This window comes from Coloeus monedula, assembly GCF_965178545.1.
Source record: "Coloeus monedula genome assembly, chromosome: Z".
Lineage (NCBI taxonomy): Eukaryota > Metazoa > Chordata > Aves > Passeriformes > Corvidae > Coloeus > Coloeus monedula.
The window spans coordinates 53,920,539-53,948,363 of NC_138822.1; the positions used below are offsets into that span (position 1 = coordinate 53,920,539).

The 27,825-nt window shown below is 42.8% G+C and overlaps 1 protein-coding gene across 1 annotated transcript in view; it reads right to left on the bottom strand.

Moving 5' to 3' along the window:
• The window catches only part of CPLX1 (complexin 1), a gene marked incomplete at both ends in the record, with an annotated part of 107,607 nt that extends 80,824 nt beyond the window's left edge, over positions 1 to 26,783 (bottom strand). The window contains one exon of the mRNA XM_082302168.1: positions 26,753 to 26,783. Within this exon, the coding sequence (XP_082158294.1) occupies positions 26,753 to 26,783 (31 nt within the window). The remainder of the gene's footprint in view (positions 1 to 26,752) is intronic.
• Between the last annotated feature and the right edge of the window lie 1,042 nt (positions 26,784 to 27,825).

Consider the following 27,825-nt stretch of genomic DNA (forward strand, 5'->3'; position numbering starts at 1 on the left):
TTCTTCACATTGCCAGAAGATCATAGGCAGATGATTGGCAAGTGATGGAGCTTTCAGAACTCATCCTGCTTCTTCTACTTTCCATCAGAAAAATAACTATTTGTTTAGGTGAGGGAGCATATTCTATGGCTCCCTAACTGATCTAGTGAATATTTAGAGACAGCTTTGCAGAAATAGAAAGGTTTATGGCAAGTAGACAAATAAATTCCATTCATTTATGAAGGCTAAGCAAGCACTGTATAGCAAGAAAACTGTACAGAGGCTGTGCTCTTGATTGATCGGATTCAATTACTGCCAGGATCAGAGCTAGTGCTTTCGAGAGTCCCATTTCCTACAAGTGCTTTTCAAGAGTTTTTGTGAGTCTGCTTCAATGGCACAGCAGTGTACCTTATATCTTCCACAAGTCCTCTTAGAGTACCAGGAGACAATGTGGATTTTGTCACTGAGAATGCGATTTCCACTTTTGATTACGCAACTGTCTTCAATAAGAACTTCTTGAATACTTGAGATATGCACTGGGAATCACACACCTCAGAAGAACCCCTTCAGGTGTGGGGCCATAACAGATCTCACTGCATTTCCCCATTCCAATCTGAATTCCAGAAAATGGGCTTGAAGATCAAGTGAAGGGATGAAGGGCAAGATACAAAGCCCTCAGGCAGAAATGGATCTTCAGGCAATGTCTAGCAGGCTGGTGGAACACCTGCATGTAGTGCTGCAGACACGAGAAGGTTCCAAAGGTTCAAGGATAGGCTGCACAAACTCACTGCAGATAATTCCACTGAGGATCATTAAATACAGAAAACTTACCTATATTCAGAAAGCCACTGGACTAAAGGTAGAGAATGAGAGGGATGAGAAAATACTACGGGAAGTTATTATTTTGCCTTGTACTTATATTTTCATAAAAAGCATTCCTTTGGCCAGTACTGGAGACAGCTGCTGAAATATAACAAACCATTGGTTTGATAGAGTGTAGACCTGCCCTCCTACACATGTTTCTGGAGTATTGGATCCCAGAACAGTAAAAAGGCCCTACAGTGAGCAGATGATGTGAGACTCTGGTGAAACAAACAGTGTGAGCTGCCCACACCACACACAGGATCAGTAAGGTCTGTGTTTCTCCACTCAGCCTTTTCAGAACTTTAAGAAACCTACACATTAACCTCAGTGGTACAGGACGTAGGCAGAAATCTGCCTACCTCTTTGCAGAAAAGGACAGCCAAAGCTAGCATCTAAATGACAGTAGGCAACAGCTTTTTGGTAAGATTTTCTAAATATTATGTATCCTAATTACACAAATGGACAGCCAATGAGTTGCAAATTCCCCAGTAAAGCCTGCTAGCACAAGATCTTTTAATTCTACCTTTGAAGTGAGTGATTTACAGGAAATGAGCTGGAGATTTCAGTGCTGACTGCAATCAAGACCCTTATCTTTACAATGAGCATGATTTATAGCAATTTTATGCTAATAGCTCTCACCCAGCATTATCACGAGAGAATATATGTCAAAATTCTTTATTCACCCCAAATCACAGATCAGCCAGATCCCATTCAAACTATCTGATTAGGACCTACAGAAACGGAAGGCACAGTGTGCTGCACACAATGACTTTCACAACCTTTTATGCTCTCATCTTACTTTGGACAGCTTATAAAATGGCAGAACTTTGTTTTGAATGACAAATACAGTTCAATACAAAGTGCAGGTTTGGGGGTGGACATCCAGCTCTACAAAAATGGGGAATATCAAATTCTTGTCCTTCAAATACCATATCCAATTAATTTTTCACATAAACACTCCCTAGCACCCAAATAAAGAACCCTTATGACTATCAGGTATGTACAGAGGTAACATGCATGGATTTGAAAGCCACAGCTACTGCAGGCTGGACAGTGTTCTGGGGTAGATCCCCACTATGCTCACACAGTTCCTGCCTTTCCAACACATCCACTGTTGGAGGCAATGCTGGGGTAGACGGTCCTTACATTGGATCTGACAAGAGTCCTGCCTTCTAATATGCTTTTGAACTGACTATAAACAGTGAAACAGACTGTACATAGTTATTCTGGTGTGCCCACTGTTCAAAAGGAAAGATTAAACTTACAGCATGAGGCCGTACAATAGGAATTGAATCTTGAGGGAATTTCAGTGCAAAGCAGCTGCTAGGAACTAAAAGGAGCTAGGGCACAGAAACAGAATTTTCTGTATTAAGATTTGTCTGGCCAGTGCTTATTCCAACTGGATTTGAAGTGAAGAATTTCAGTTTACACAACTGGAACTGTGTTGTTTTTTATGAGCCAGCCCAATCCTGCTGCATACTAAGCAGCGCTGAGGGCCACAAGGTGGTATCTTTCTTGCTCAGCACTTTTTCCCTTCCTATCAGGATCCCCTCTGTGTTCATCCTTGGTCTATTTATAACAAATGCTTTCCTATAGGCCTGCTATGCCAAATACCAAAAATTGCTCCCACTCACTGCAAGGCAGAAATTCTATTCCTGTGTAATTTATTCTGTCTTTACATTTCTAACCTAGGGGACAGTGCAGATTCAAACCATTTGCAACCTTTCATCATTTTCAGATATTTGTATCCTGCAGTAATCTTCTCCCACATAGATTAGTCAGTATGCATCACCAATAAATAAGTACATGTAAGCACAGAAGCTGCTGCTTTTGAGAGATACATGTAAAAGCTGAGTTCTTAAATTCTGTAAACTAGCCTGCATGTCTGTGAAGTCATATCAATGGAGAATATTCCCTGGTGATTAGAGACCTGCAATCTATTTTGGTACATGTCAGAAAAAGTGCAGGACGGGTAACCTACATGCACAGTGAAAGTCAAAATTGTAGCTCATCCTCAGGAAAAAAAAACCTGTTTTCAGACCTGTGTCCTTGTTGCATAAAACTTTGGACTGGTTCAGGCTGTAATAATGAGTGTTTGATCAAGCATATATCCTTCCTGGTCATTCATTATCAGTAAAAATATTGGTATCTTTTTTAATACCCTCTACTTTCTTCTTTTTAATCCTTTCCAACTAGATTGTGGATGATACCTGCATTACATGTATTTTCTTCTTCAGTACTCTAAGTTTGCGCATGAGAGTTGGGGCTTCTCCCAAATCCATAGCTGGGAACTATGCCCTATGCTCACCTGTGTGTCTGCACTAAAACCATACCGAAATGAAAGGCTAGCCAGGATGAGATTCTCTGTGGGAGCTTCTCTGTATGACATCTCCTTCACTGAGAACACCTGGTTGACCCCAAACTCCATGATGTGGATCACCTATGCAGAGACCCTTTTCCACTGCTGATCAGCCACACTCCTGGGATCAGGTTGGTCAGTGCTGTGCAGGCAAGACCTCTCATACTCTATATATATGAGTATAAAGGTAAGTGATTGTATGCATATACTTCCTTTTGGTAATCTTGTAATAACAACAGGTTGCCCTGAGAAGTTGTGGATGTTCCATCTAGAAGTGTTCAAGGTCAGGTTGGAAGGGGCTTAAAGCAACCTGATCTAGTAGAAGGCAGAGGTATTGAAAACAGGTGATCTTTGAAGTTCCCTTCAAATCCAAAACGTTCTATGATTCTAAGAACTTGATGCATGATTCCCAATACTGATGATTCAAGCCCCCCCTGCCCTCAATCAGATCAAAGCTATCTTGCTCAGGACCTAAAGGCGCAGTGAAACAGCAAGCATCACAAAATAGGATAGGAAAATAGATACTAGAATGAGCGTCCCCATCACAAATTTATCTCAGGTACCCACCCCCAAGATATAATCCCCACTCACTGAGTACAATGTATGACTAAAGTCACTCAAGCTCCACCTCAACATGAAGAAGTAGTATAAAAATTAGTTAAAAATACAGAAATGTTGAGGGGAAAACTCCATCCTAACTTCTGGGATCTGTCAACAGGCTGGACCTGTCTTCTCCCCTCAAAGGGCCACCTCTTAGGTAAGAAAAGTACTCTGTGCCTGCTGAATGATTATCTCGAGGGGGAAGTAGCGCTTGCTAGTGTATTGCTTTGAATTAGTATATTACTTTGAATATACTTTCACAGTCATATATCACTGGCAATTCTCAAACCTTAACCTGTCACAATTTTGTTAATAAAGAGATTTATTCTTGTCAGGATGGCAAATTCACCCAGTTCACATCTCAGTGGCTGGGCTTTACCTTTGAGCTTTAATTCACTCGGTAAAGACCCTTCCATCCTTTGGAAAATACCGAACTGTCTCTGGCAGTTCTAAAGAAGCAGGATCCATTGTTAATACTGAAAAATTGTTCCAGTGCATGCAGGAGGGCTGAGGAGGGTACCACCTCTATGGCTGACAACAGTGTAAGAAATCTAGCTGGTCTCTAAACAAATGGTTAATTTTGCTGCTACATATCAAATGAGCAGAAAAGCAGTGGCTACTCAGCCCCAGGAAGACGGAGAGCAGTCAGACATTGTAATTACAGGGTATCATAAGCTCCCCCAAAATGGAAATGAAAATATAAGTGTCTCTGTGAGCTAATGAGCCCCTAAGCCTCAATTCCAACTAGCAGCTGCTTATCACAATTTTAAATCTGCTATGCAAAAGAACCCAGAAGCACAGCTGCATCTGAAGCAATACTGGAGACAGAGAACTGATGCAAAGAAAGATGGGACATGACCTAGAAGCATGGCTAGAAAAATGCGTGACTTCACATTCTTCAAATGGGCCAAACACCAAATGTTTAAAATGAGCGGTGAACAAGGTTTTCTGCTGCCAAGAATAACTGCCAGTGGCTGCACGAAACAAGGCCTAAGGACTATCTTATATAGAGAGATAGCAACTGATGGCTGTAGTCTGCGTGTCCTTGCAAGTCTCAACACATCATGGCTCTCACTGATGTTCTTGCCGGCTGTCGATAGCTCTGCACACACTTTCAGCTTTCTGTCGTGCAGAGATCTCAGTCTAGGCCAAGACAACAAAGAAGCAGCAACTATAAAGGCTTGACAAGTTCTAGTTTCCTCACAGTTTACAGAAAATAACAGAGCCCCAACCAAGTAAAGGAGCAACACATATGCCTAATTTTAGTTCATGCTTTTTACCATACTGACCCTAATTTATAGCATTTCAATATTAAAGCCACAAAACATTAGCTGGGACCACAGCAATCCCATTGATCTACATCTTCTTATGCTAAACATCCCAATTTTTCAGCTGTAGACAAAGCTATGTTTTAACATAGAGTGAAACTTTATACTTTTAAGGTGAAAACCAATGCAACTGTTAAAAACTGATGGGTTTTTTCACCCCTTTTAAGTCTGTGGCAAGGTAAACAGACAGTGACTTAGAGATCAAGAGATGGGGAGAGATGGGGAATAGGTTTTTAAGCATTTTTTTTTAAAGCACTGTTTTTGCTTAGACACTAAAACAAAGTTCCAGTTTCAAACATAATGAAAAAGAGAGAAAAACCACTAATAGAGAAACATTTGAATGCTCTTGAGATAAACTTTTTGTTGAGTGTCATGCCTCAATTGCAAATGGGACAGTGTGATTAATCCTTGAGTCACTTCCATTCTGTTTCTTCCTTTTGCAAACACCACTAATGAATTTCCAGTTATACAGTTTTAAAAGAACAGGCCAAGTTAACTTGTTTTGTGAACTCAGTGCACTGTTTTCCAGTACAGAAAGAACTCTTCCCACCACCCTATAGGCAGCCTACACACAAGCGGCCACTATACTGGCCACAATCACTGGGAAATCACACCTCCTTCTAATAGCTGGCATGAAAAAAAGATTGAATGTCAATGCTGCTAGAAGAAAGATCAAACATGGTCCTAAATTAGTACACCTGAAGACCACCAAGGGTTTAGATTTTTTTTTACAGAATGGAAGACAGAGCTAAGAAGCAATGTCTGTCTCTTCAGGCTGGAAACTTGAAGTGGTGTTTGACTGGTAAGTATATTCAAAATTCAAATGTCACCTGTAAGTTTATGCCAGTTACTCCTATTCAAGAAAAGTGCAACTGTCAGGCATAGTCAGAAAGAAGGACAGCATACCTTATTCACACCAGCTTCCAGCAATTGCTCAAGGGACCTACTCCCAGCACATGACACTGTACTCTTTTTTCAGCTCCTGTAAACCCTACTTCTCTTCTTGTGAAGATGGCAATCTCAGGTATTTGCCCCCATATCCTCACCTGTCATCTTCAGTATATTAGCCCTATTTAAGATCAGCCTCTTGTTGATTCTGCCAAGGGAGCCACAGCACATAAAAATGGCTCATGCTAGTTGTGTCTTCCTTCGTTCCTATACAAAACAAGGTCCCTGAAATACATACCACCATACAAACTGCCTCTTGCATGCTGAATTAAGGTTCAGATGCTTCCTTTTCTAATATGAACAGAGTACTTCTTTGAGAGGACTCCCACACTGATAGAAGGTTTTAGTTTGTTCCAAAAAAGACCAATATCCATCAAACCACAAAGCAGACTGAAGAGTACATGGAGAGAGGTAATAGCACAGTGCTAACAAGCAATAACCTGTTCCTTGCACTTATGAAGAATGCAATACTTTAGAAGACATAACACCAATAACAACTTGGTTCATTGGTTAGAGTGTAACACCCATCACAAAACTCATAGATGCTTTGCCAGCACTCCTTTCTAAATTCTAGAAAATTAGGGGCATGTCTCAGTTCAAGGATAACCCCAGCTCTGAGGCAGCTAATAACATAAGATCTGTCAGACACCATATTCTGCTCTCAGGATACCTCCTCATAGCGCTCAAAACCTTCTTTAGTTTCACAATACTTCTCCTAATTCCACTGCCCTACCAAACTTTCACAGGAGCAAGCAAAGAAATAAAAGAGTAAACCATTGCAATGAAGCAATAAAGTTGACTGCTGTTTAGCAGATTTGAAAGCAACTACAGACCTTCTTCTTTTTGCAAGCATTCCAAGCCAATTTTGTCTGTAGCTGTGACCTTCTGCCAGGAAGACAATCCTTATAGGAGCAATCTCAGCTGATGTGGGCATCCAGCAGGTATGGTAAAGCAACATGGCCTGTGTTCTCTCCTATCACCCTAAGTGAAGGCATTGCCTCTCACAGGTTCCTTAAAAGGTCAGTTAATATTGCTTCTTTGGGAGTACCTCAGAATTTCCCAGTTAACAGTAGTAGTTGTAGCCATCACTATGTTTGTAGAAGCTACCACCAAAAGGCTTCTGGAAAACACTTGTATTGCTTTGTCAAGTATGGAAGCTGATACACAATTGATTTGCTGTCAGGTTGGAAGAATGTGCTGCTGGTAGAATATTCTGCAAGGTCTATCATTCATTTTAATTAATGGTTTGAATGACAACATGGACACTTATCCCATTGTAAAGTGCCAACAAGGTGATGTAAGAAAGTAACAAATGCAAGTCTTGTTAGGAGACAGAATACTTTGCATTACGAGAGAAAAAAAACAGAGCAGCCATCAAGCACAACAGCCTTTCCTCAGTTCTGTATCTGGATGAGGGCAACCAAAAAAGGACTGCCACACAGGGCAAAATTAGCATTATAAGTCTTCTCAAATACTGGAATGCAACAGACAAAGTGCAAAACCAACAGTGCCTACTAAAAGAGGAGTATTCAAGTGCACAAGTACATGAACACTTCCTGCAAGAAACTCACTGGCAGTTTTGCTGAAAAGATGATGACAGATATATAAATTACTGTCACAGCTAAGGCATAGAATACATGAGATTACATTTTTCCCTGCCCCTACAATTATTACAAGATCACAATGAGAGGAAAATCAATGCAGTGTGCCAGGAAATAGCTTATATTGGAGTTTAAAGAGAAGAGCTACTAAATACATCTCTTCCTCATCCTGACATAATGTGAATATATCAGGCAGAAAATCATCCCAGTGTTCTGAGTCATTGTATTCTGCTGAAAATGTTTAAATGACCTTATAACCTTCACCCTGCTCTTTTTATTAGTGGCCAGAATATATGCCAACGCTGTATTTCATCCTTCTCTGCAAGGAAATATTACAGGTCCTTTTAATCACTTCATTATCACCTTTTGGGCCAGAGAAGGAGCACATGCTTACTCATAGGAAGAAGTTGTAAATGTTCCCCAGAGATCTGCTTGGGGAAGACACATTTTTTAGATGTTAAATAGTGAATCACTAGTCTCTAGTTAAAATGATTTGTGTTACTTTCCGTTATCAAACTGGTCTATCCACTTGAGTTCTGTAATGAGCTTGGTCAGGATCTTCAGCTGGAATGTTACACAGACAAGTTAATCAAGCTGAAGTTGAGATAACAAATAGCTTTTCATGACAAATACATCCTTTCACCAAAACGAGTCCAACTCTCTGCATCTTTTGGTGTTGTGTGGCTAAGTGGTTTGAAGCACAGCCATGTGCCTCTGCTTATGCTTACCTGCATAGATCATGCACCAGTGAAACCACATCACCAGCGTTTTTCAGGTAGACCATGTGTATTGGGTTGACCCTGAGTTGATGGACAGTCTTTAAGACCAATTACGCTTCTCACAATTTACATATTTAAACCGCACAGAAAGGCGGGACTTCCCCTTTTGGTCGGAGCTCGCTTGCTGGGAGGTGGGGGCTCCGGAGCCTCCCGGCCCCGCCGGGCCGGGCCGGGGCCACTGCCCCTTTCCCCCTTTCCCAACACTGCGGCACGGACCCTGGGTGGCTGGGGGGGAACTGCCTCAGAGCCGCAGGCAGCTAAAACCAGCCATGGACTGCTCACAGCTAAAACCAGCCATGGACTGCTCACAGCTAAACCCATCCAGCGCGGCTTCCGGGGACCGGCGGGTCCCTCTCTTCTCCACGCGGAGCCGGCGGAGTCAACGGGAGCCGGCAGAGCCTCCTGTCTGCAGCCAGCACACTTCGTGCTGAACTGAAGAAAACACCACGCAGCCAGCAGCACAAAGGGAGCGAGGCTTTCCCCACCGTAAAGCCTGAACAAGAACACCCTTCAGCATGGCGGCGTCAGAGTCAGAGAGGAAGAGAAGTGAGTCACATGGGACAGAGCTGGAAATGGCAACGGGAGAAAAGAGGGCGGTGCCGCGATTCTGGCGGGCAGCTTAAAAGAAACCTTCTTGCATGCCGTGGTAAGAACCTGTAATACCACAAACTGTTTGTCTCTTTAATCCATTTGAAGAACATGGGGGGATGGAGTATCTTCGTGTGCCTGTGAAGATTGTGAAGAATGCCGATGCCAGGCTTTATAGTAGTAAGAGGCTGTTAGAGACTTGTGGCGAAGAAAAAGCTTTTGTGTGCAGGCCAAAAGAACTTATCCTTAAAAAGATGAATAACCCCATGTGATGGCCCATGTTTTGCAGTGTGAAGGAACTGTGAGATTTTTCATGGGAGAGATGTTCTACACACAGCAGATGTTTGTTTCCGGGCGGATCTGCTGTTGGTGGCAGTTTGGGAACCACGTGCAACTGAAGGAAAAACCTTTTTTTTTTCCCTTAAGCATAAGAGAGAGACTTTTCAAGAACTGGAACGCTGACTAACATCCCATGTTCTGTTATCCTTTGTGTGAGCTAGGTAAAAGGAGAGAAGTGCTGGCTGGAGGGGGGGTGGGGGGGGTTTGTTTTTGTTTTGTTATTGTCTCTTTACTTTTAATTCTATTAGTAATAAAACTCTTTCATTGTACTGCAACTGTTTAAGGTTTGTGCCTGCTTTGCTTTTCTCCTAATTCTTATCTCACAGAAGGAAAATAAGTAAGTAATGAATATTTTGAACCAAAACCACTACATTTAATTGGTGTTTTCTGCCCGGTTTCGAACTCAACCCGCTACACCATGACAGCTGGAGTCCAGCCTACTTATGCCATGACACTGAACTGGAACACTGAAGGCCTTGCCCCAAAACGCAGCACCACTGCCTGTCCAGCTGGTATTCTCTCACACATTTTTTGCTACAGGCACAATCTCAGAAGAAAGTAATATTCAGGCAGACATTCTGCCCTCTGGTATAAACCAGACTGAGCTGCTCATAACCTGGAGGCCTGCTGACAATTCACTGGCAGTGTTGAAAAAATGTCTAGCAATTGACTGCCATCCAAGACCCAGAGGTCAATAATATGTCAGGAATGAGAGCTAAAGAAGGAGTTCTGCTTTTGATAGTGGGCTAAGGTGATGGCAGAGAGAAGAAAGCTCTTGGCTCACACCTTCTGTTCCCCAATATCCTTCAGGGGTTCAGAATATTCTGAAAAACAGACAGGACTTCCCATATCACCTTTGAAAAATTATCCTACAGGCCAGAAAATAAGAGAGAAATCTGTAGATAGACAATTGGTCTCATTTACCATGCTGGCATGTGCTCATGACCACAGAGTCAGGTAAACTCAGCCAGGTTTCTGAGTAGCTGATTACATGTGTTTTGCTCTCTATTCTTAAGCAACAAGGCTGCAAGGTTAGGCCAGCTTCTACAAGGAGCAGACAAGCCGTGACAGTACAGTTCTCTCCTCTCGCTATCCCAGGTGGGCTGCTTGTTTTGTTTTTGAGGGCATGGAACTGGATTTAAATGAGAAGAAAAAATCCCAATAAATCCTGTTGTGCCCAACACAACTAATTCCTTATTTTTGAGAGGGCAGTTACTGCCAGTTTTAATACATGTCTTAATGAAGACTGATTCATGAGCTGACTCCCTTATAAGGGCTTTGTAGTTAAAGAGACTGGGAATAGGAACCTTGTTAAAATAAAGCTCTACTGAGCATTTTGCATTTCAAGACAGTTACCTCTTATGACTTTCCCTATTTGGTTCTCTAATTAAAAGGTTAGCAAACATGAAAAGGGAGCATTTTACTGAACATAGGGAACCTTAGGTCTCTCCACTTGAGCCCTGAACTGAATTTAACTACTCAGAGGCCGTTCAGTGATATAATCACAGTGCATTAACCCCTACACATATGCTCCACTGGCAGTTGCAACACCTCTTTCAACAGCACCATGTGAATATCAGCCCTGTAATCCAGACCGCTGAGCTGTGCGAATTCATGGCTATCATTTCTTTGTCTCTGTCCTCACTGCTGGGCCCAGCAAACGCCTGGCTCTAAATAGTGGCAAGCATCAGAATCTAGACACATGGTTGCAGGAAAAATGTTGCAGCAGTCCAAAAAAGGGTTACAGGTTTATCAGTGGATAAGCAGAGAGCTGAGCCCTCAAACAAGAATTACTGTTTCACTTCCCTCCTTCCATCATTGTGATGGTCCTGACAGGTCACTGGGAAGAAGAGCCCCCAGAATTTCTATGGTGCACAGACAGAAGCTCTAGCTGTAACAAATAGCATTAGCAAAATGTCAGTAGATTCATGCTGTTACCACCCACCAGCTGCACCATTAAAGGGTGTCTACTCCTAAGGAATACATGACAAAGGGATGCCCAACAGTGCCGTGGAGGTAGACAAGGGTGATTTACTGCTCTGTGCAGGGCGATAACATGGGCATGAATCACAAGATGCCTTCAGAGAGAAGCTAGATTGGAGTTTGTGTGATAAGGTGAACAGGAAAGAAAGCATTTTCAGGACTAAGGCCTGCCTATCTTTCTTACATGAAATATGTAAAGCATTCTTGATCCTGGGCATGACTAAACAAACAAATCCCCTCTGTGCCTTCTCAGGACACTGAAGCACTCCTGAAGCTGAGACAAGTGATGCCAATTAGATTCTCCTGTTGGGCACTGCATTTTAGATGAGGAATACCACACGGATAGTCTGATCCTGGTGGATACATCTCAAGAGACCATTCCTAAGCTCTCCCGTTAAGTAGTTGTAGTGCTATCTTAGCACAAAAGTAAAACAAAAGGATAACATTCTGACATGAGGGTTCTTGGCATGAGGAAAAAAAGGAGACTGAAAGACAAGGCAATGTCCATGTCTGTGCCTGTCAGCTATTGAGAGGAAAGAAAATTAACTGTTAAAGTCACTATAAAAACACAAGTAGAAGAGGTACAGAAAAGAATCTGAAATCATATGTGTCTCAGATACTTTCAAATTTCAAATGGCACTCAGACCATTTGAAATTAAGTGTGGCCTTCCCTGTGATGTCAGTCATCTTTAAGTAAAGGCCTTCTAGGACATTCAAGGTCCTCAAATTACATGACTGTCTATTATATTCTGCGGTATCTCTGATTAATCCTTCTCTACAGACAAAAATTTCCCTACAAAGATTAATAGTACTTCATTCTTCCAAAATGTTTGAAGATGGAACAGTGTGATCTTTCTGTTTTGCTTAAGTGAGCTGCACTTGGAGCAGATCTGGCCCTTGCCATAACCAATGAACTCAGTCATCAGCCTTGTACACAGTCTCCCAGGATATCTGCATACTGCTTCCTTACCAGCCCATTCCTTCCTTCCTTATAGGGAAGTTCAGCACCAATGCAAGAAGGAGGATTTCTGAAGGCCCTTGTCCATGAGCTCTTCTCTGATCCCTGAGTAAGTTCTTAAGGCCCAAGATACGAAAGGAAGATTTTGACATACACGGACACTTCTTTCCCATTTTGCTGAAGCTGGTGCCTTTTCCTGATCTTAAAATGAGGAGTCAAACATGGTTAGAAGCGAAGAAGGGATTTTACCTTGGTGTTTATTTTAAGGATCTTTAGGTGCACATATCCAGGTCGAATGCACGAAAATGCACACCGCAATGCCCCCCACCAAGAGATCTGGTAAATATTATAGGTCTTACTAATTAGCATATCTATCAAAAATTCCCCAATGAGAGGCTTGAATGAGCCCTCCTCCCCAAGGAATCTTCCCCTGGATGGTTCTATCTTAGTTTACAGGATGTGTTCTGGAAAGGACCTTGGGGTCTGGGGCACACTAACCCTTACTTACAAAGCTTCTAAAATGTTTAGTCTCCTAGCTGAACAAACGAGTCCAAGAATGTAGGGAAAAAGCACTGAGAATACAGAAGTTGTAAAAAGGTATAACAGGGGTATAAAAGAAAAGGCAAAAATCTTCATGGCATCAAAGCCAAATGGGAATCCAGGCAGGTAAGGAGAGCAGCCACCTCACACTGCAGAGAACAGACTTTCCAGCTCTGAGACAGCTTTCAGAAACTGAAGTGGTAAGTGAGGAGCAAGATAGCACACAGCCACTGAAACTGGATAATGAGACTTTTCAGAGGAGGAATGGGTAGGCTTCCCCTGCCCTGTCATCAATAAATGTATTTACAGAATCAGCTTTCCCACTCTCAGAGACAGAAGAACAGAATTCCCATTGCTTTTTTCACCTGGCTAAGTCGTCATGCTCAAATGTGCAGGTGGCAACACTGCAAAGGCACATTACTCAGCTGCAGGTGATGCCATAACACAGCAACAAGCCATGCTAAGCATCCAGCCCAAGGAGACAGAAGGTACTCCTCCCAGCACTTGGAATCCCTTCATAAGTCTGGTGCTGGGTTCCAACCACAGCTTCATCCCTGTTGTAAATATCTCCCAAGAGATATCTGCCTAGGAATGTAATTGATTCTACACGTCTTCAGGGCTTATCAGTTCTTATTGGATCATTTCACACCCTGAACTTCATGAGGAGTTTTGCTTTCTATGTTGTCCTGCGCTGAACACATTTTCTTTTGTTCTGTTCCCTGGGCACAGAACAAAAGTGAGGGGAGAGAATAGATGAGGAAATTTATACAACACGAAGACAATGTCAGTTTTCATTAAATACAGTATTTTTAGCATGGACCACATGCTACCTGGCTGTCATGTCCTTAACCTAAAGGGTAATTTTGTTATGAAAGATTGCAGGATGGGAGTTTGGTCACCTCCTCCTACGTGGATGACTTATTTACCCTCCTAATGCCTCAAATAATTTATCAGAGAATTTGCACTGCATAAAAGTTATCAATAATGCACCAGTGTCAATGTGTTTTATGTACTCACTTCAAACAAAATATGAACCATGCTGTCCCTGCATGTGCTGACTTTGGGCTTCTTTTGGATTTAAAGCTTATTTCAAATCTTTCATAAACTAGACTATTACCTTTTTTTTTTCTTGCCACAAAATGGACACCTTTTCCTTGAATCAGTTTTGTATTCCATACTGCCAGCCAAGGCTACTGTGAAATATCTGTCATCCAAAAGCTACTAAACCCAATGTTTGTCACTTAACCCTAATCATAATTTCCAGCTAACCAGTAAGGCAAAAAATAAATTTCTTTATCAACTCCACTCTCTTTACATCTGCTTTATTCCCAACTGTAACATAACCAGTTATAATTGAGTTGCAATTTAATCAACTAAGTGGGCCACCCTGTGAGGAAAAACAGAGGGAAAAAAAAAAAGAAAAAGAGGAAAAAAAAGAAGAGAGAATCTAGGTCGCTCTGTCCTTAAGACAGCAAAACAGATAATTGCTTCACTCCACAGCATCCATGCTGCACTTGAGGTATGTTTGAAATCTTATGTAACTAATACCATCCCTAGGTTATCCAGACCATCCCTAATAATAAGCCATAAATACCTCTTCCATGCACATGAAGGTGATAGAGATGACTAATCCTTTTCAGACTGTGTGAAAACAAGGAATATTCCAACCCATGAGATTATGAGGGGATTTTTTTGAGGTTTTAAGGAAGAAAACTCCTTTGATTATTGTACTTGCATCTCCAAGGACTTAATAGAAATGCTGGTCTTCAGCTGCTGTTGATTGACAGATCTCTGTCAAGAAAGACAGCTGTAATTTTTCAATTACATTATGCCGTATCAAAGAAGTGCCTATGAGTGCCCAGGACCTTGCTGTGCAGATCGAGCACTGAGAGTCCCTGCTCACCCAGAGATTGTCTCTGTTGGGCTAGATTAGCTCTACTGTCTTTTAGTTAGAACTAATTTTTTGAGTACATAAAAAGGACCTAGTACAGAAGGATCTTGTACAGTGCAAAGCAAAATGTACTCTAAGGTGATCCCTGAATAAAAAACAAGACAAATAGCTACATAAGAACCAGCAATAAGACAGCATGCCTATAAAGAGAGAAAAAAAATAATGGGTGTTGTTAACTCAGGGCAGCCAATTCAAAATAGTCAGCTGGAGTAAAAACAGCATTGAAACTGACACAATCTACATTTAACCCAGGGAGAGGATTCAATATGTGAAGCAAATTCAAAACTTTGTGCACTTGGACTTCACTTCCCTGTGTGGAAATAGAACACTCTTGTCTGTGGTAGTGGTTGAGAGGATGCATTTTAACCACTTATTTTAGGCAACTGTTACTGCATCTGCCAGCATAGCAGGAGCACATGCTGTGGTCTTGGAGGAGAGGTGCTGAGTACCCAGTAGAAGGAGTACCAGCTGAAAAGTTCTACCAGATGACATTCAAAACACAAAACCAGAAGTCCCAATCAAGCACCTCAGCCATGAGGCAAGTCATTGTCTCCTCAACAGGGGATCTCAGGCCACATGACCAAAAAACATGTTAAACACCTTGACATGGTGTTCAGAGAGATGTGAATTGCAGTGGGACCTCTGCCTGGCACAGTGATCATCAGCAATATAACAACATGCACAATCAGAAGAAAGGGATGGCACATTCCTCCTCTTCCAGAAGACAGCATCTTGCAATGGCAGTAATCTGGATCTACCACTCACCTGTGTGCCCTTGCTGAAGGTTTCCTTTGATCAGGCACTCCTGAATTAGTCAGGCAGTTTTAAGGAGACCTGGTTGAAAAGTTATCAGCCATGGGGAAGGAGAATACAGGAGGCATTTGGGCCCAAGAGATTCAGTCCTGCATATAAGACATGGGTCTTTCTCTGAGTGCTGGGCCAGCACAAGGCACCCTCTGAAATCACTGCCAAGATAAGAGATCTAAGTCATGCTGCAATGTAAGCCTGTGTCCAGAATATTGACAGATAGCAGGTGCATAAACTGTGGCATGTAATCTGAGTCTAACGATCAGGAAAATAGTAAATATTGGTACTGAGGAAGAAAGAACAGCTTGTTTTCAGACAATTGTTGAAAACCAGGAAGAGGTCCCAGAGAAACACCTAATTCTTAAATTACTTATATCTCAACTGTAGCATAAAACAAAAAAATTACCAAATGCATTGAAAACAGCTGCTTCCACATAAATTGCAGGTAGAAGTTACCATGGAGGGAATTGCAAGCTATGCTTGTTACATGAAATTCAAAATCCTTGCCTGGGCTGAAGAACCACTGCTAGAAAGATATCCAGTGCAGCCATCTATTCTAGAAATTACTTTGTAAATCCACCAAGTCCTTTGAAATAAAATCACTTTCAATCTGAATCCAAAAGTTGATTCCAAATCGTCTGTGAGCATGGACATAATATAGCTGGAAGACCTCTTCTGTCATACAAATACAAGGGGGCTGAAATGTTTTCCGAAAAGGGAAAATTTACCACAGCTTTGTAAATAACTGACCCAGAGGGACACGATGCTGGTTCCCACTAAGCTGCATTCTGGACACCATCAGATGTTATCACATACTGGAACAAAATCAAAATTTAGTGTAAAATTGAAACCACTTTTTAGGGAAATTCTGTTATTATGGACAATCTCACAAGTGAAGACTCAAAGACATCAACTCTCTGTTGAGGTACCCAGGACCAGTAATTACTTCCTGCCTCACTGGCCCTACCTCTCTGAGAATGTACAGTTATTTCAACTGCACCCAAGACTCAGTTACCATTTCTTTGTGCTTGCTGCAGCAGCAGGATTCCCCAGAGAGAGTACCTCTCTTCTCTCCCACTAGTCAAGAGAAAATAATTACTGACTCAAGGACGCTCGTGGCCAATTTATTCACATAATCCTTTTACCAGTATTGTCTTTCACTTTAAGTAGCTCTTCCTTCACTGCAGTGTTCACCTCTCTCATGCATTTAGAGAGAGTAGTTTTGTCCCTGCTTAACCTTTTTCCTCAGCATTTTAATCTATTTCCATGTAATTATAAATTTCCTTTCATGCACCTTTAAAGCTTGTCATTGTGCAGCCAGGGTGACATGGAACAGAAACTTCTGATATTTAAAGGAAAACACAGAGGAGAAAGTTGCAATTGTCAAGAGAAGGGTTTTAAGTACATAGAATTAACAAAAAAAAAGAAAACAAACACCAAAATTAAAAAAGATTCATCTATTTCTAATGAAGTCTAGATTTTTTCCTAAATTTTCTTCCAAGAACTTTTATTCCCAGCTAGGACTGTGTAGAGGAGGGACTATATACATATGCTGGCAAAATCTCTGAGTATTTTCTTGTTCTCCTCAGTTTTTTTTGCTTACTCGTATTCTGTTTGGGTTTTCAATTTTTTTTTTTTTTAAGGCAAAAATAAATCTGAAGGAAACTGCAAAGAGAAATCTTATTCACAAAGAACAAAACATTTCACTCAGATTCAGGGAAGAGTAGCATGCATACACTTAGCTCCAGCATAAAAAAAATATCTGTCAGAGATTAATAATACATTTGTTTGGACATGATGTCTTAGTCTCATATAGTCTTTCATGTGTGCAATATGTCTTCTTTTCTTGGTTGCTGAGAAAAAACAACCTGGATGTTTAAAAGCTTTTCATAAAAAAAACCAAAACAGCAGCCTTAGTAAAAGCTTTCCAAAGTCCTCTTGCAAATTAAGACTTTGATTAATATACGCATTTTCAAAGAATTCAAGAAGACAGGCACTGGAACAGAGGCCAGGCAGTCCCACACAGTTCCTGCCCCTTCAGGGTGGCTGCAGAGAGTTCCACACTACACACAGTAACACCATGGCAGTGAAGTAGAAATAGCAAGAAAGGATCATTGCCAATATCAAGTCAAGGACAGATTTTCAAGTCCATTAAGTCTGGAAGTTCAGCTCTGTCCGGCAGTAAGAAGCAGAAGGAGTGATAGAAGGACAGAAGAATGCTGTTCACTTCCCATGAAGGGAAGGGTAGTGCTCAGAGGCCCATGTGTCTTGTTGAGTCTGTGGTTTTCTTGGGATAACGGGGTCCTGTACTGCTTTCTATGCAAGGAGACTGGGAGAGACACCATTTAACCTAGAGACTGGGTTACCTTCCCAAGCATACCCAGGGCTCTCCCACAGACAAGGCCAGCAATAGAGGCAACCATCTTACCCTCGGTTACCTTCAACAGAAGGTTCAAACTTCTTTTCTGCTGGTCAAATTTGCGTGAGCTCACCAGCAAAAAAAAAGAAGATGGAGATCCAGGGACACAGAGACATGGCAGCTCAGCTATTTGTCAACCTAGGCATTGACACACATTTCTTTCCCATCCTTTTCCCTTTAGTTGTTGCTTGCCTTCCCCTTCATTGCTCCAATTCTCTCAGGAGACCGGAGTTATCAAAACAGCTCCACCATTCCCCACCTGGATTTATTTTTTGTTCCTTGCCTTATTTTCCACAAAAGGTAATTCACAGCCATTTGAATCCCAAATTTATGTTGATTTTGTTGTATGTTTGACATTCCTTCAAGGTCGGTATCACTGCAAATAAGCTACAAGATTCAAATCATGATGCAAAAATGTAGCTACTAAGCAGCTTCATTCTTGTAGGTAATGACAAATTCAAATTGCAAAAAGATGCACAAAGTCAGCAGATTAAATCTGTCGTTTGTGTTAATGCACTTCTGCAGTGACTGCATCCCCTCAACTTGAAAGTAGCTCGTTTAAAAGTATGGGAGGAAGGGGGTGAAAAAAAAAATCTATCCTCAAATTGCACAGGGTGGTCGTCAATTTGTCCCTAGCAGAGAGATACAATTAGTTTGAAGTATTTTGTTTCTAATGGGCACAGTGATTCGTACCAGTGATAGATCACTAGTAACCTTTGCCATGTCTGTTAACTGCAGCTGTTACCCTTTAGCAAACCACATGAGCATCTACTCAGCAGTTGTTAGAAACTTTCAGCCTTCTCAGCAATGTTCTACATGCTCAGACACGTACTCCAGACCCAAAAACTAACCTGAGAGAACCATAAGTGACTATATCCAAGCTCTCACAGTCAAACTGTACGTGAGAAAGTATGATGGCAACCAGCAAAGTGCTCAAAGCACTAAGTTAGCAAATGTTTATGATTCTGTGTTGCCTTGATCAAGCACTAGATTTCAGCACATGGAATGAATATAAAAAGGCAGTGCAAAGGTGCAGCCTCACAAAGAAGAGCATCCAAGGCTAAGGCAGAGTGCTTTCTGGCCCACTACTGAAAGAGGAGAGCAGAGAATTTGGAAGAGCCCTAAGTATGCTGCTGAGGGTCTTTACAGCTGTTGGAAGTGGGAATAGAAACTCTGCAGCTTTGAGGGACTAACATCCCAGTTACCACTTCATGAACCATATCCTCTTTCCAATGGCCTAGAAAACTATGAATTCTCACTCTAGATAACACTAGAACCTGTATTTGTCTCTGAGTCTCAGCACCAGTGCCTATTCCCTCTCTTTCTTCTCTGAACACTATCACATGAAGATCAGAGAAAGGACCTTGACCTTCAAACAGAAGAACATGCCTCTTGCATGTAGCCCTCTGATATGAGAAAACCCAGTGGCAACAAATTAGAGATCTACCCCTTTCTTTCTGCCTGTCTTATTGCCATTCCTCTTTCCAGGCCTCCTCAACAATTTGACAGACTGCTGGATAACTTCTCATCTCCATGCAACTTCCGCATGAAATTTCCAGTGACACCATCTTGTTGCTAGGGTGGATTTTTGTGCTGTTGGCCTTTGGGGGGTGTCCCAGCACAGAAGAGACATTCTCGTCTTCTCTAAGGGCAGGATGCCTGTCTTCCCTTAGTTGAGAGCCTTTACTGCAGTGCTAACAAATACAGACCATACAGTCTCAACAAGATTTCTAAACCCAGGTAGGCCTCATAGATTTGATTTCATAGGTTTATGAATTCAAACCTTACCCTTCTAGTCAGAGAACAAAGCCCTTCCACGTACATCAGCTTTGGTATACATGGGTTTTCTCTAATGCCTGTCCTTCTGCCAGAACATGAGCAAGTACCTAGGTGTCCACAGCTAAGACTTGAACTACATCCTGCACTTTCCTCTCCTTAAGAACGAACACAAAGGCAAACCAGTAGCTTATATTTAGAGCAACCCATTTCACCAGGAAGATCTGAGTAACTGTAATACATCATCCACTAAGCTCCAGCCCAGCTCCAAATCTGCTGCAGCAGATAGCATATCCTATGCAACACAGGCCGAAATTTCAGCACTGACAAATTCTATTTGTGCCAAAACCATGCAGCTGGCAAGAAACCACCACTTCTCTCTACTTCGATTATGAAAGGTAAAAAACTATAAAAGTCAGAAAGATTCATGTGTACAGCAATGGATATTAAAATCAAAAGTATGCAGAACTTCCTTCAAAGTGGACAGAAATACCAAGGAGAAGAATCTTTTTTTCTGCCATGAATCAATCCTAGACAGACTATTTATTATATGTGAAATTTCCTTATTTCTCCCGCTCTGAGAGAGAAAACTTCCTGCTTATCCATGTCACTCCACTCCAAGCAGGCTTTCGGCAAGCAGGTGACCTGCAGGACAAATCTTAGTTAAGCTCTTTGTGGCCTACCTCTACAATCAGCTGAAGGTTGCACATTTCCTCCAAGGATACTTCAATAAGCACACTGCTCTCAGTGCCTGCTTGCAAGTAAGACAAATATAAGTAAGATCCCAGCAGACACAAGGGGGAGGTTTTATGTGAGTCTAACAGCAGCAGGCCAAACAGAGGCAAGCAAATATGAAAGGAAGTTTTCTCAAGAAAGGCACAGGAAGAAAGGACCTGCCAGTTTTTCATCTCCTGGTTTGGATCATGGATGGAATAAATCAGCTGACCATCACTGTAGTTGTTTCACTGGTATCATCTCAACAGCAACCATTTGCTTCCTTGGAAGACATCTTGCAACTTTATCAAATTCCTTGAAGAAAATCTCTTTGCCACAGTACACATTAGGAAGAAAATAAGGCTTTTAATACCATTCTTTGTGAAAAATGTATGCATCAGATATGCCACCTACCCCAGGTTCCTGCCTCCTGTCACTGGATCCCAGGAAGAAGGGATCAGTACCTCCTTCTCCACTTCCCCTCTTCAAAAAGCTGTAGAGAGCAACAAGGTTACCCCTCTGCTTCCATTTCTCCAAAATAGAAAAAACAAGTCCTTAGCCACTCCTCAGAAGACATTCCTTCCAGCACTTTCACCAGCTTTGTTGCCCTCCTCTGGATACATTCAACTCCCTTAAAAATCTTTTTAATTTGTGGGACCCAGAATTACACACAATATAGGCAGAATTTATCTGAGAATGAAAGTAAGTGGCCCTCCAACACCTATCACATGCTACAGTGGGCTTAAGATCACATGTCTCTTGCCACATTCTCTGTTCTTTGTGATTTGGATGCACCTGACTGCAGAATGAAAGACCTCATGTGTTAAATGTTTCAAGGACCACAGACAAAAGAGACCCCAGAAGTCAATACTAGCACTATTTGTTGGCATTATGAATTGCAGTTTTGCATTACATTTTCTGTCCTGCTCCAGAACTTCATACATTAACATAAGCAGTGGAGCACAGCCTAGTTGATGCACGAGGTCCCAGAGCAGCACAGAGGCTCAGCAGAGAACTGGAAATGTGAGAAACAAGAGAGTGAGTTGGAGAAGGACAAAACAGAAATCTCTGTGTTTATTTCACGGTCTGTTCCACCCTGAACAGGTCTGTATGGCCTCTGACTGCACTCAATCTTGCTAACTTCTGCAGGAAAAATTAAGAACTAAATCATCACATCACAAGCTACTAAAGTGAGGCAAATGCAGCAGTAGAATATACAGAAGGTCACTGCTAAGATGTTAAACGCTAGTGTGGTTTTCATTCAGGCTTATCTGGTGTTCACACACCCTCACATCTTCCCTAATGTAAGCTTAGCACAGGAGCTGCTCCTTCAGAGCTTAAGTCACACAGTGTCTTAAATCCCATTATCTTCATGAGGGCTTGGATCTCTGCCTGCCTTCAAGAACAAGGGGACTCCCTCTGGACTGTGTTTTGTGGTATACCTAGCTGAATCAAAGTTGCTGGTAAGGGACACGAAGTAGGCAGTGCACCCCCGCTGATGTGCTCCAGATGGCAATCTGGTTGCATTTGTCTTCTGCCTGCAGTATTTTCAGAATCCTTCTAAACCAAAACAAGTGTCCACTGATTCTTGACAGAAGAAGCAGATGTGAAGCAGCAGTTCCCACTCTAAACTGCTGCCAGTAAACCAGAAAATCATGCCTGTAGTATCTATCATAGTGAATATCTATCCAGAAACTCAGACGTACCCTTCCTCCTAGTGGGATTTGCATTGCACAATTAATTCAAGGGGTGTTGGAAGCATGAAGAAGAAATTTAGACAGTACCATTCATATGCATTGTTACACGTGAAAGGATTTTCGTAATTTACCTACAGGCTGACATTAAAAAAGTCAATATTTAAGTCAGGCATCCCAACCTTTTACCCTCCAGTTCTTGCCATTTCTCCTATTCATGGCAGTAAAAGCAGCACACTAAAAGGGCTCAGTGCAGCATCATATCTAGAGCTACTGTGCAATCTGTATATGCACAATTTCACAATATTCTGGTACGCAGAATGTTGCTCTCTGCACTAGGAAATCTCTCTTCAAACACATCATGATCCAATATTCCAGTAAATCCTCCTCACTTTCCATAGGTATCCTCTTTTCATTTTCATAAGAAAATGTCCCAGACCCTTGGCCCTCAAATCACCCAGTAACAGAATGACACCCAGAAGAGCTTCATGAAGTTCATTGTCTTCTATTTCAGTCCAGTTTCCCTATTTGTCCAAGCCAGCAGTGACAGAGGAAGTGATACAGTGTAGTACAACATGGGAGTCAGGTGTTCATGCACAATTTGCTTTCACACAAACTTAGGAAGAAATAAGGCATGCACAGTGAAAAGCATTATAGCTAAACTCCTTCAGGACCCTCTTCAGATCCTCCAGTTCCTGCTCTCTCCTGGGAAATCATTGGTCATGATGACAGTAGCCCAGCTCTCACCTGACTTGGCAAAGAGCACTTCTAACATAAAATATAGTCATGAAATTACTCAGATTGTCTTCATTTAATGAACTGTCACAGGAACAGCAAAGTGACCAATCACCCTGGCTACCCACCTCTGTCAACGTCTGGTGATGTAGCAAGGTCAGAGGTACAAAATATCCCCTTGCTGTTACTACTGTGGAAGAAGAAGCAGCAATTTTAAACCTTTAGGTTTCCTCTTACTACTTTCTTCTTGTTGTCTTACACAGCTAATCAGCATCATGAATTCTCCATGGCTTCTCTCACTGTCAGAAAATAAATTGTTTGACTTCCATATAGGGTGTTGAAAGGTCTGAGAAGCACAAGGGAAAAAAAGCCACAGAAGCAAATTGGCCAAATAACCTACTATTTTGTACTGTTTTTTCCTGGACCGCAGTCCCCACTGCTAATGAAAGGGTCAAGGATTTTTCCATGAAGAAGCCACAGATTTAAAAAGACACATTTCAAGCTGGTCAACCTCCAGGCAGAAACTCTGCTGCCAACACAGCAGCAAAATCCAAGAGCTGGCAGGACAGCAGAGGATGACCTTGCACTGCACAGAAACAGCAGGCTTCTGCAGACCCTCTTTAACAACAACTCAGGGAAAGGACACATTCTACTTCAGCAATATAGTAACCTGTCAAACTGATTTCACAAAACCTAAATACCCTAGTCACACAGACTTCCAAACAAAGCAACTTGACACCGCATAACTGCCTTTCCTTGCTTGTTAACTTCAAAACACCTCGTTGCCTTCTTCCCCTATGGGCAAAACTCCAAGGAAAAGCAAATCTGATCATTCTGTGCCATTAGAGACAACAGTAATATCTTCAAAGTTTGCTTAAAGGCAATGGCAAAACTCCCACAGAAGCGTTCTGCTAAGCTTAGTGTTACTGCTAATTAGCAGAGAGGGAGACCTCCTCTTCCTCAATAAGGTGAGTGAGGAAGTAGGAGAACAATGACATTTTTCTTTCAGTACCTTATCTGATCACTCCCTGTGACAAAATCTGGTCCCAAACTCCTCAAGTACTTCAGAGACCTACATGGTAGGGACCAATAGACTTGTCCAGTAGGGAAAGGTCAAAGGCACCTGCCTGCAAATAGATTTCAAATCCAGGCTCTTAGCTATCATAAGCTCTGACCTAAGCCTCATTTTAGGGCTCTACACTGGGAAGAGAAAATGACATACCCATTATAAAAATGCTCTGTCAAGGACACCCAGCGGGCCCTCAGCCTCTGTGAGCTGTCACCAGCTGAGATGGTTGAAGGGTTAAGGTACCTTAGCTGTAGGTGGTCTGCAAGCAGAATCTATAGCAGGTCTGACTCTGTGTAGATTAGAGGGGACCTTACTGACAAAATTGCAGATTTTTTTTGTTTCTTCTAGGAGCGCCATAAGAGATTTTCAGAATGGGATAAGAACTTTTGCACCATTCAAAAAATCCTATCAAACAGACAAATTAATTCAGAGGTGTTCTGGGAAAAGTCATATTAAACTAAAATCAAAAAGCCATGAAATCCACACAAAGGCCTCCCAGAAAGTGAGGATAATAAAAATGGTCACTAGCAGATCAGACCATGTATCCTAGCCAAAACAAGCCTATCAGTCACTAGAGGTTTGGTGCTTTGCTCAATTTGACCATCCTTGTGGACACAATTCACAGATTATTCTGAGTTGGAAGGCACCCAGAAGGATCATTGAGCCCAACTCTTAAGTAAATCTCCCTTTGGATATCAGAACTGGCAGACAGAAAGGGTTCTGGCTCCAAAACTAAGGAAGAAAGCTATAACCTTTAGACCTTGGCTTGCTGTGCCAGTGTGGCCAGCTAGGGTGATTTGCATCAGCTTGGACTTTAACTCCAAGGAGAAACCAGTGTCCAAAACCACCTTTATTTTCCATATTATATTTGCACTGGGAGAACTTGTTTTATCTTGTTGAAACTATTTGTAATTTAAAAACAGGACTCTGCTTAATGAATTAGCATTTCCTGGATTTTACCACTCTGCAGAGGCTTCTCCTTTATTGAGTAAGTGGGTAAGTTCCAGACACATTAAGTCATCTGGCAGAAGAGCTGGTGCCCTGGGCAGCATCTTGACAGACATCAGGAGCTCAGACCTCACAAAAAGATGCTTTTTGAATTTAACCTCTCAGAAAGTCCTATTATCATATAAATCTTGACCCTGGCATGCAACATCATCTTAGAATGAAGGTCTGCCCAGGGTGAATATTGTTAAGCACAGGCATACACTGCTTCCAACTCATGTAAGTCACCAAGCTGCAGAAAAAGGCAGGCACCATAGACATTATTCCTTTGCTGCAGCCCTCCTCCCCCTGCCTTTAACTGCAGTCTCTAAGCAGTTATTTCCCTTTACTGGATTCATGGATCTCCAGCTGTAGTGACTGTATCTCCAGTTTGCAGGTACATTAGTTCATTTCTGAGCAAGCAACCTTGTTCACACTACAGGAAACAGTGCAAAGCCTGCATATCTTAACACTCATTCTCCTTCAAAACAGGCACTGAAGAGTGAAATGAAACAGCATTGCTACCACACAAACCATTACCTTCTCACGTAGATGTCTTCATACCTCGCTGTTTCATGCAACCAAATTAGTCCCTTTCTTCTCCAGTTTGATCTCCCTATTCAAAATACCCCAACTAAAACTTGGGTTGCTTGCTCTGTTCTTAACTGTGACATTTTTGTTCCTGTGGTGAAAAACACCCACCACTTTCAGAGATGAAAATATTGTTTCCGTGCCACGGAAGAGAGCCCTGCAGTAAACATTGAAGATGTGTATGACATCAGTATCACCACACATTAAACATTTACACAGCCCCATGATTCTACAGTTTCTTCGAAGAAAAAAGAATGAAAAATGCACACATGAGATAGAGTACAAGAGAGAATGATCGAGTTCCTCTGAGGCAAATATTTCAGTTCCCAAGAGCATCCAGCATGGCCTCAGTGATGCTTAGACCAAATGTACAGGTCAAGCAGCCTAGAAAGTAACTGTGGCAGAAAAAAGGAACCTCATTCTCAAATATCTGTGCAGTATTTTCAATTTCTCCTACACACATCCCTACTCTTTCTATTTCCCAACACTAGGTTAAAACAACTCCTCACACACATAAGCTAATATACAGAAACACATAGAAGGCTGGGCCTCAAATCCAGGTAAGGTGTGTAGGAATACATTCTTTTATTTTCCCTCTTTTTTTGTGGTATTGTTCTTGCTTAAAAAAATAACTCTCAAAATATCAGGGACAAAAATTTCTGCACTGGCCATTTTTTGTTCAGGATTTGGCCAATCTTTGGAGCAAAGATGAAAGAGGGCTTACACACGCAGAAAAAATGCCGCTCTTTTCTTTGGATTTACTCTGCCTAAACCAGTCTGCATCCTTTATAATACCTGCCTCAGTGGCATGGCATGAAGAAAATCAAGACGTGCACAATTCACAGCAGGATGTGCATCCAGATGGTAGGGTGCCAATTAGGCATGACCCAGGGCCAGCACACCTTGTGTGGGAGGGCTCTTCTCTGACATGGGGCTTTGGTTTCTGCTAATTGCTGCCCTCTCCTGCTCAAACTCTTCAAACACTCCACTCTGGGATAATGAACCAGTGACAAGCATGCTTTTCCAAGTCCTCAAAGAGTTATTCCAGCTGCAGACTCTACCACAGTAGACCATCCCTTCTCTCACCAGGTGCAGAGGGGAGAGGTAGGAGAGATTCAAGGCCCCTCGTGTGCCAACCACACTTACCTCCTAGAGCTTGTTTCATAACAAAATCCATGATTTGTTGCTTGGGGTCCTGCCCACCTTCACACCTCACATGCACAGAGACCAGGAATCCTTGGAAGGCAGCCTGCAAAGAGGCACAATTAAAAGAGGAATAGTGTCTCTAGGAGAAGAAAAGGCTAATGCTTGGTCTTCCTCAGCTCTCTCCCCTCAGCCTTCCTCCCTTTGTCTGAGTGCAGACAAGTTTCCAACCCTCCATCCCTTCAGACCCTGCTCTGCAAGGCACCTGAGGAGCAGAGCTGCATGCTGGCGAGCGGTCAGCGAGTGGGAGGAGTCAGGGTACACGGTGGTTCACCCAGACTGGGCAAGTGCCCGGGAGCAGGTGCGGAGGAGCAATGCGGCGCCCCATCAAGGCTTGTCTCCTGCACACGGGCAGGAAGGGGTTAAACCTTTGAACTTTCTCGTTTCTCCGCCTGCTTCTCGCCCTCTCGGTTTTCAGAAGGTTTGCTCCGAGGTGGCAGCTCCGCCCGGGACCGCCGAGGGGGCATTTGAAGGTGAAGCGCCCTGCAAGTGCCAGGGAGAACAACCGGGGGATGCTGGGCGATCAGGATGCGGATGCAGTCCGGGTGGCGGGATGGAAAGTCCCCCACCAGAACCCCTCGGAAAGCCGCCAGCGCAGTGCTAGCGAGGGCTGCACCTCCTCGGGGTGAGCCGGGACGGTTCAAGGTTGAGACCGGCCTGCCCCAGGTGCAGCACAGCAGCCTCGCCGCTCCGGCTGCTGCCTCCCACCCCCCGCCCGGCTCCGGCACCGGGTCACAGCCGTGCCAGCACCTGGAGGGACGAGGGCTGTCCCTGTCTCTGTGTGCCCGCACCCCGCCTCTCCTCTCTGCCCTTCCCGGCTCCGCTCGGCACGGCCCGCCCGCCCCGGCGCCGATACCTCGCTCGGCGACAGGCGCTGTGCTGAGACGGGCCGGGCCGGGGCAGGTGGCTGCGGCAGGTGGCGGCTGCTGCGGCTCCTCTCCTCTCCCACGGGCTCCGGCCGGCGCCCGTGTGCCCGAGGGCTGCGGGGGAAGTTGCGGGTGCGGAGTGGGGGAGAA